Below are 9,310 nucleotides of genomic sequence, written 5' to 3' on the forward strand. Positions count from 1 at the left end.
AATCGGTCAGTGCCAATTCTTGGTGAATCGGCTTGAGAACCAGGGAGCTTTGAGGACCTGCTTGCTGTTTAAGTATGTTGTTGTCAATGAAGGCATTTTGGATTAAGATCAAAGAGTGGTTAGATTTAATTCCTAATGGTGTTTTGACAGTTGAAAGCAGATACCATCTTGTGGCCAACAAGGGTTTATGACTGATCTGTCTGCCTCAATTATTAAAAGGGAAGTCCAACCAACCAAAGAAATTATGTATTTCAGTCTTTTCAGATATCTTTGTTACAGCTGAAAACTCAAGTTTCTATAAAAATTTTAAACTTGCAAAAATACAAGATGTAAAAGTCCATACATGCAGGACCAAATAGCTGAACTATGATTTTTTCTATCAAAAAAGCCAATAAACCACCCAGAAATCTGAGACAAGTTCTACAACCACGCCTAATAAGTTCTTCTGTTAGTAAAGACAAAAATCCATGTTTTGTACAACACATGCAGCAATGGTTTTCCAAAAAGTGACCATATTGGAAACTGTACATATGAGGAGGGTAACCAATAGCCTGAATAGATCAAAAACCTCACTTCCATTGTCAAGTGAAAATGTTCCTGTGACCATCCATTGAAGCGACTAAAAGATGTGCTCTTTACCCAACTAATTTCAAGACTTGACTTTTCCTGTGTACAATTCTTCCACTGCGGCTCATAGGAGTGTCACTATTGGGAGCAGAGGTAATGGGGGCAGCAATTGGGGTAGCGAATGAGAGGTTCGATTTGCGCTGTCTTGGGTATGGATAAATGATAGCCAGTTCGCTTACACGTCGTAGTACAGATTGTGGTATTGGCCGGCATGCATTTTTTCGTCCTTCAACCTGCATACCCATTATATAAATAACTTATTTTCTACATTTAAGAAACAATAAAAAATTAACTTCTATTAATAAACAAAGCAATGGCCCTTGCAAGCATGCCCTTTCATGAAGTAATCATATGGTGGTAACATGCCATATAAATCCACTTTGGCAACATTGTAAAACAGGAAAGAAAATAATAGAATTTAGCTCAGAGTGCATAATTTTGTGATAACTGGGTCAGATAGCATGCAAATAACAATATTTGACACTGACAATACATTATGGAGTTCAAATGATCAACCACAGTTTCTTACATTTTGCAAATTCAAGCAACAATGTCAAGAAGTTCACCATTTCAATCAATCACTTCACACAGAGTAAAAGCTATTCAAAGTGGCACCAGGCAGCTGTAGCCTGTGAGTAGCAGGTTACATTACTTGGATAATATTGTCTGCATGCGTGTTTTCCATCAGGGAAGGAAATTATTAGTGGTTGACGGTCACTTGTCAAGTTACATTCCCAGGGGTCCTATCACCTATGTACTATGCAAACCATGCAAGCTGCATCTTTCACGCCAAAAATTCTGACTAAAATGGAGTATCAGTACCAGGTATTCTGTTAGTCTCTTAAGGATTATGTACCAAGCAAACCAACGTGTGTGGAGGCACATTTTACATCCTCCCTTCCCCCGACACCCCCACCCCCCAACCACACAAAAAAATAGATAAAAATGTTCTGTTGTCCACAACAATGTTTCAAGGAAAAAAGTTTCCCACAATGCCAGTATGCAGATCACTTTTGCACACCACCCTCATACTTCATTGTTAATTCAGAACAGTGAAGTGTCTAAAATAGACAAACCCCCCCCCCCAAAAAAAAAAAAAAAAAGCAGCTCCCCCACACTCTTATTGGAAGATTCGAAAGGGAGAGCCTCAACTCCTGCATCAGAAAACAGGCATCGGAGGGAACCCTCTCCCATGTTTCAATTAGTCATTGACATAAAGTATCTAATGTTTTAATTATAAGAGACTGAAACTGATCTACTGAGATATGCAGCCCATGGTATACAAATACATATCTCCATCTTAGTATGGATCAGACTGTATATGGCCTTTTAACTAATTGTCTTCCACATTTTCATGTACATATGTTTCATCACTGTAGTTACAGCACTGTTTTAAAAACTAGTCCAAATCAGAGGTCAAATCAGTGAAGAAAAAAAAAAAAAACCTGGAACCCACTAATTTTGTTCCATGCATCCACGTTGGAGTCAGCCCCAATAGAATTGGCGGACCTGCCAACTGCCAAGCCAAGTTACCCTTTGAGTTGAAAATGTATGATCTCATTAAATCTCAGTTACCTAAGGACCTCTTGCCTCCCATTAGGTTATGGACAAGGCTTTCGTTAAGCCCCCAGAATAGAGATAATAACTATAACAAGATTAACAACATATCCTTCATTCCCAGAATTCTTATGATCGTGAACATCGATACCAACACTATATTTATCACCATTATCTTGTTCTAAATCAGGCTAGGCTGTTCTTCTTGATTAGTAAACTAAAGCTTTTTCCTGTCTTCTAGGAAAATTAAACTGAGTAAACAAAATAAGAGCATCAATACCAAGACTAAAGTCATCACCATTATCTCGTTCTTAGGTTCTGGCTATTGTTCTTAATTAGTAAACTAAAGCATCACCCCTTTTTTAGGAAAATGAAACTTGAGGATTAAACAAAACATTTCTTGGGTGATATCATGGACTTGTCTGTCAGCAGTCTAAAATTTTATTTGAAAGTGATTTCAGGACTGCCCTAGCAGCTTTAAGCAGTGTTTAGAAGGAACTATTAGACTGGTGCCTCATTGTTGGACTGTCAATTGAAAATGCCCAATGATCCCTTGGAGAATTTTCCAGGAATAACCACTAGACAGGTGATTGTATCATCTGGGTCGCTGATATCTGGGCCTGACTGATCTAAAGGCTAGTTCATTAAAAACATTGGATTTAGGTATGTGAATTGCAAACTTAATCCCTTCCACATGTCAAACTATCACTGGGTCATGATGCAAACTGTCAGCCCAGCAGAACTCTGGTTTGAATCACTAACAAGCAGACTATCATGGATAGATAGCCAGAACAAGAAGTTAATGATAATCTTTAATGTCCAACCAGGATTTCAAGCCATAAAAATATCAGTGTAAAAGTGGTGTTTTTATTGAATGTAATTCAGAATAATAGCTGGTCAAAAGCCTAATAGTAGGTTTTGGATCGTTCTGATTATCTTGCATATTTTACACATTTTTATTCATAAATATGATACATTATATTTTATTTAACAACCATAACTCAGAATACAAGCATTTAAAAGAATGTAACAGCCCAAATTAATATGCATAACCAGACATTGCTGTAACACCCATTGCTACCTGCTAGATTGTCATTATTCAAACAATGAAGTGAGCCTAAGACATCATATTTATCAATGAAACAAGCAAGTGGAACCTCAATGAAAACAGTTAAAATCAGCAAGCTGAACTCATGACTAATAAAAAAGGCAAACCTTACAGCCATTGAAGGAAAAATTTTCAGAGCAAAGAAAACCCTACAAAACGCTAACCTCTCTCTTGCTCTGCAACTGTGCACAGCTAGCCCTTAACAGATTCCGCCATTTGTCCTGTGAAGTTTGTAAATGGTAATCAAGTTTTCAAGTTCAGCAAATAAAGGGATTGTTTCTTTAATGAACCAATTTGTACCTTTAGATCAACAGATGTTCGATAAGCAGATGATGAGAACAAAAGCCTCTTTATTTCAGTCCATCTTCCAACTCCATATCGAGAAACACCATCAATCAACTTTATCACTTCAGAAAGAGTCCACAACCTGTGATGTTTCCGCCTCATCCCCCTTTTCACAGTTTTAATTGTTGGGACACAGTCATCAGAGATGTCATCTTGTGATTCAGCAGCAGTTTCAGTAACAGAATTTCTATGGGGAACTGATGGTAATTCATCTTCCTTGTTACTATCACAGTCATAGCCCTACGAAGAATGCTATCAATTAAACATTTCCAATTTAAAAATAGAGCAGAATAAATTCGATATTTTAAGCACAATGGATATTTTTTTTTTGGGGGGGGGGGGTGTGGAGGGAAGAAAAGAGAGAGAGAGAGCTCTTCTGAAAAAAGACGAAGTTAAACACACCAATATAAATATTTAAAGGGAAAAATTAATGACATGATCTAAGATTTGCAAAAAATCATTCCTTAGCACCTGTGTACTTCCCCAGATATTTTTGTAGTCTGAGACCAAAGCCCCCATGTATGTGAAGTGCTTTATGCCATACGTTTGAGGGAAATTTAATGACCAAACTGTTTCCTATGCTTAAGAGCATCATTTTCCAGTTTTGCCTCTGCAGAAGTGTTTCAGCAACCAAAATATGTTTGGTGGGATGGTCTGCAGCAAAGTTTCTTTCTGAAATACATGTTAAATGTCCAATTTCAAGACGGACAGGTAAACATTTCCAGTATCAAAATTTCAGACATTTCAGTGCCTAAATGTAAACATGGAGTGTTGCTGAGGATCATACTGACAGAAAAAAACAGCAAGCAGGACAGGACCCCAGCAGCTGCAAATAAGTGAGAGAGACTGGAAAACTAGGAAAAACAATGAATGTGGTAAACCGAGTAGGGAAGAGCCTCTGAATTCCATAATTTTAGAATTTCCACCCAGTAATTCTTAAAGGTTCAGAGGAAGAAAAGAAGATAGCATTCGGAAGCAGTAGTTGGATTAGGGCCATGAGATATGATTGCACAATCAAGCTCGAAGAACTGGGAAAATTGATGTTGAGAACAGAGCAAACTATAAGAGAAGATGAACAAAATCATTTTTATGTGGGGGTTCCTTGGGTATAAAAGTTATGTAAAGTGAAACTAATGACAAGGAACTATGTCAGAAAGATTCAGAATTGTCTTTACCGGTTCATTTTCCCACAAGAAGAAATGAAAAAGGTGCTGGCCTGCTGGGGGAAAGAGTAACATAGGAAGAAACACAGAGTTTCTTAACTGTAAACTCAGAAAATAGTTGGGAAGTAGTCCAAAGCTGAAGATAAGTTATTTTATTTGCTGTGGAACTGAATTGCAAAGCTAAGAATGACTGACCAGGGTAGGCAGGCATCCCTAATTCGGAACCTGAATACTAACTTGATTAGAGACCAAAAAAAAATCTAAAAGGACTAGGATGGGAACTCAAATGAATATAAAATTCTGCAACTAGGAGGAGGTGGAACTCCTAGCTTGACAGGGAGTATCAGCCAGATCTAAGAACTGACTGTATTAATTTCAAAACTGACTCTTAACAGGTATTTGGACCAAAACAAGACTGACTGAAGAGATTTGAACCAACAAAAAGAACTCTAGAAGAAAACTAAATCTGAAACTGCTGCTAATGTAACTCCATAGGCTGAGCTGAAGGTGAAATTGAATTGGCTAAACCTGGAGGCTGAATTTGACAAGTAGGAGGACCAAATACAATGCTATATCTGACTAAAATTAGCTTGCTAGAAGTCAAAATTGAAGTCACATGAGGCAGATGCTCTGTTTCCCGACCTCATGTTCCCCACTTTTTTATGTTTTTTCTTGTTTCCCTATCTGTCCCTGGCTTCTAAGTAAATGCAAACTGTATCCTCTACATCAAGGAGAACGAAGGCTCAATTCATGAGGACAGTTTAGTGATGCATGGAATCAGAGGACAATATGTACAGGACATAGCACAAATTAAATGACCAGGACCTGAGGAACTTTGGACCACCTTTTGCTTTTAGACTCTTACAACTACCCTAGCATTTGGTGACCTCCATTGAGGTCTTACCACTTGAAGCCTTGGAGGCAATGATAGAGGACTGTGATTCCTAAAAGTGGGAAGGAGCACTAGTCAGAAAAATAGATGAAATCAACACATTCATCAACCAGGTCAATGGAAAGGCCTTTCCTCAAGTTGTACAAATAATTCAACAGAAAACCAAATAGTGCTGCCATATCTAAAAGAAGTGTATCTTCTTTTGATACTATTGCTAGTGAAATAACATCAACCACCAAGAAAAGACATTTGAGGTTGGAAAAAATAACAATGTGGTTAGAAAGCGATACGCTAGTGACATAAGATGCATATGCAAAGGTAACAATTATCAATGCTGACTCAGATTTATGTGCACCACAGTTTCGATAGTTTTGTATAAAACTCACCTTCTATTACAATTTTTTATTGGATTTTATTATATAACTTCTCATACAGGGAGTCAAAACAGAAAAAACTCAGAAACTAATACTTGATTTTCTGTCCCAGGATCTGCACTTTATTTGATAATTAACAGTGATACAACACTTTTGTTCGGGGTAAGTAGTGATATAACGATTGTAAGTGCTTTATGCTTTAATTATCTCCTACAACTTTAGGGAACATTTATAGTATTGCAGAAATTTCTAAACTTATTTCATGATTTTTTCATATATTTCAATATGATAATTATATTAAACTTCTTTCATGATTTTTCATATATTTCAATATGATAATTATATTTACAGACATCCTCCTCCTCAATGAAAAGATTAGATCTTCACAGACAAGCCTGGACCCTGTGAGAAACTGATCAGAAACAAGGCATAATTGTCCTGTATACTCCTTTATCCTTAAAAGAACTCCTAGTAGAGAACTGGGAAAGACATAATGTTAAACACTCCAAAAGATGATCAGAACTCCCACCGACACACCTCTGAAGGCCAGTCATTTAAAATAACATACAAATGTTTGTACAAAGCAAAAAACTATGTAAAGGTATATGCATCAGACGCAACATACTTTCACCTCCCCCATCTAGTTCGCCTTCTATAACTTTTTTTTCCTTCTGAAGAAAAGCCGCTTCCTTTCTCTTCTGGTTCCACCCCACCGGTAAGTTTTATCCTTTACAGAGCTGAACCAAAAGACAAACAACTGCACTAGAACTCCGGCACAATATAAATCCCCGAGTCTTAATGCATTTCAGAAATGCTTTCTCACATCCATAAACCACTACATAAAGGTTCTGGTAACTAGTATGTCCAATGAATAGTGAAAGAGTTTACAAAGTGTTCCCATGCTTAGTGGATAACAAAAGAACAGCAAAAAAAATTTGTTTTTTTCTGGGAGGTTCTGTTCAAGGGATGGACTCATGGACTAAAGATTAATAAAACCTACTACGCAAAAAATACAAGTCTTTCTTACCGAAATGCATCTACTTTTCTTTGGGCGCCCTTTCCGAGCCCGAAGACCAAATGGCACCTGAATACCAGATCCACCAAGATAGTCCTGCCGACAAACCAAAGATGGGGCTCCGAATCCCTTCCTCTGATGTTGACTGTGAGATTTATCTGGCAAAAATTTATCCCTTGAACTAACCATAGGAGTATCCAGTTTTCCACTATAACATCTTGATTTCAAAGCCGATGACTCTTCAATATACCTCCGTGTGGGCTTGCGCAATCTCTTCCGTCTTAGAAGCAAACCTTCTCCATCTCCCAAGTCCAAGAGTTCAACTCCAACATTGCCGGACTCAGTAGAAGTTGTAACCAATTCAACCCCCGCAGCAAGGTTTTCCCCTTCCACACCTCTGCCTAATGATCTAATCTTGCTCCCCTGAGCATCTGTGGAAAGCTGACGCATTCGCCCCGAAGAACCACTACAAGAAGTGAATATGTTGCCTTCATTCTCATTAGTTTGCACTCCACATTCCAATAAGCTTGAAACGTTCTCTAACTCAACAAGGTTCTGTAAACCGAATGAGATACGACGCTTAAGCCACTGCTTATCTGAAACAGAAGTCTCACGTCCAAATGTGCTCCTGAATGTCTCATGCAGGTCATAAAGGCTGATCTTGTCAAGTAACCTAGCATTGGGATCAGATGAAGATTCAGGCACTGGAATAGTTGATGTTGACAATTCTGATAACACAGGAGTATGGCAATTCCTCCCACTCCATTCAGAGGATTGACTTTCCAACCCCATGTCTCCCAGACAAGAACCTCCACATGAACCATAATTCAAATCAGAAATTTTACCAGAAAATTCAGCATCTGTACAGAGAGATCATAGAATATATAAAATTTTAAAATGAAATTTTATGAGAATCACTTTCCAACTTTAATAACCAGAAGAATGCTTACCCAATAGATACTCATCACACATGGTAGATAGAACATTTGTAATATGAAGATCCCCCTCCCCATCAACTCCATTCAACACTCCATCAAGAAACTACAAAGATATCAATCTTGTCATGATGTCATCAACCAAAGAAAAAGAAAAAGCAGCAATGACCCAAAAGGGGTGAGGGAGACAATTCATAGGGCTCTCTCTCTCTCACACATACACACACACAGAGGGAAAGTACAATATATCCTTTTCATTTAAAATAGTAAACAAGCCAAAAAGGAAACTAGTATAAATTCTCTAGCTTAAGCAATAGAAATGACGTTTTGAAGTCAACTACAACAACTACAGATATGGATTTGTAACAGACAAGCAGAAAATCAGGAAATATGAGTTTCACAAGCAGAACATAAAACAGCTCTCATTATAAGCCTGCCGTATCAAGCATTAACACCATGCCACCGACATTTTTGTAGTCATCATAACCATTTTGTTGCTAGAGTTTAGTTTTTATTTTTTGATGAATTAAAGTTGGATTTTAATTATTGTATTGACATAAACTTGCATACCAAAATAACATTAATTGATTTCTTCTGCTAATTAAATGGAATCAGAAAAGAATGCACCGCCTATAATCAAGTAGTATGACCAATAGCTCACAAGAGAAATGGAAAAGTAACTCGGGTTGAATGATGAGGAAAAACATGAGTTATGGAATAAATAGGGTGAAAAATCCAACGCACCTCAAGTAGACAAGGTAAGATTTTTTTGAGATGGGATAAGTAATAATATTTATGTTAAAAAAAATAAAAAATATATATGCTTAATAATTTAAAATAGCATCATTATTTTATTTAAATATGAAAGAAAATTTTCACTGACGTGTATGACATAACAAACCACAAGGATACAAATAAATCAATGAATAAATGAGTAACTACAGAAATAATTAGGGATGAGGTATATGAATACGTACTTCAAATTTTGATTCCACCTTTCCTCCTTGAGTAGTATTAGAATCCTGTGTTCCTAACCAATAGATCCCACAGAAATGCACAAGCATTAGAATGACCAACTACTTAGAGAAAGGAAAAGAAAAGAAAATGTGCCAGAGGCCCAGAAGTAAAAAAGAATCAAAAGAATAATCTCAACCAATGAACCATTTTCTCGTCCAATAACGTCGTTCTTTGAAACAATCAAACGTAAGTAACAACTAAAACAGCCAGGCCAATGTCATTCACACAAGAGATAAAACAAGCAAAGCAAGTAAGCCGCAGGGGGTGGGGGGGGGGG

General features: G+C 37.3%; 1 protein-coding gene across 2 annotated transcripts in view; it reads right to left on the minus strand.

Moving 5' to 3' along the window:
• Nucleotides 1-209: 209 nt before the first annotated feature.
• LOC122057831 overlaps nucleotides 210-9,310 on the minus strand; it is a 19,780-nt gene continuing 10,679 nt past the window's right edge. The window contains exons 4-9 of one of the 2 annotated variants that reach the window (XM_042620136.1): nucleotides 8,994-9,046; nucleotides 8,032-8,122; nucleotides 7,094-7,890; nucleotides 3,593-3,877; nucleotides 3,457-3,513; nucleotides 210-860 (exon numbers count right to left, since the gene is read on the minus strand). In XM_042620136.1, coding sequence (XP_042476070.1) covers nucleotides 636-860; nucleotides 3,457-3,513; nucleotides 3,593-3,877; nucleotides 7,094-7,890; nucleotides 8,032-8,122; nucleotides 8,994-9,046 — 1,508 coding nt within the window. In that variant the 3' untranslated portion in view covers nucleotides 210-635. Of the gene's footprint in view, nucleotides 861-3,456; nucleotides 3,514-3,592; nucleotides 3,878-7,093; nucleotides 7,942-8,031; nucleotides 8,123-8,993; nucleotides 9,047-9,310 lie in introns of both variants that reach the window. The other variant, XM_042620135.1, reaches the window with a different exon arrangement.

Source organism: Macadamia integrifolia, chromosome 12 (assembly GCF_013358625.1).
Source record: "Macadamia integrifolia cultivar HAES 741 chromosome 12, SCU_Mint_v3, whole genome shotgun sequence".
Lineage (NCBI taxonomy): Eukaryota > Viridiplantae > Streptophyta > Magnoliopsida > Proteales > Proteaceae > Macadamia > Macadamia integrifolia.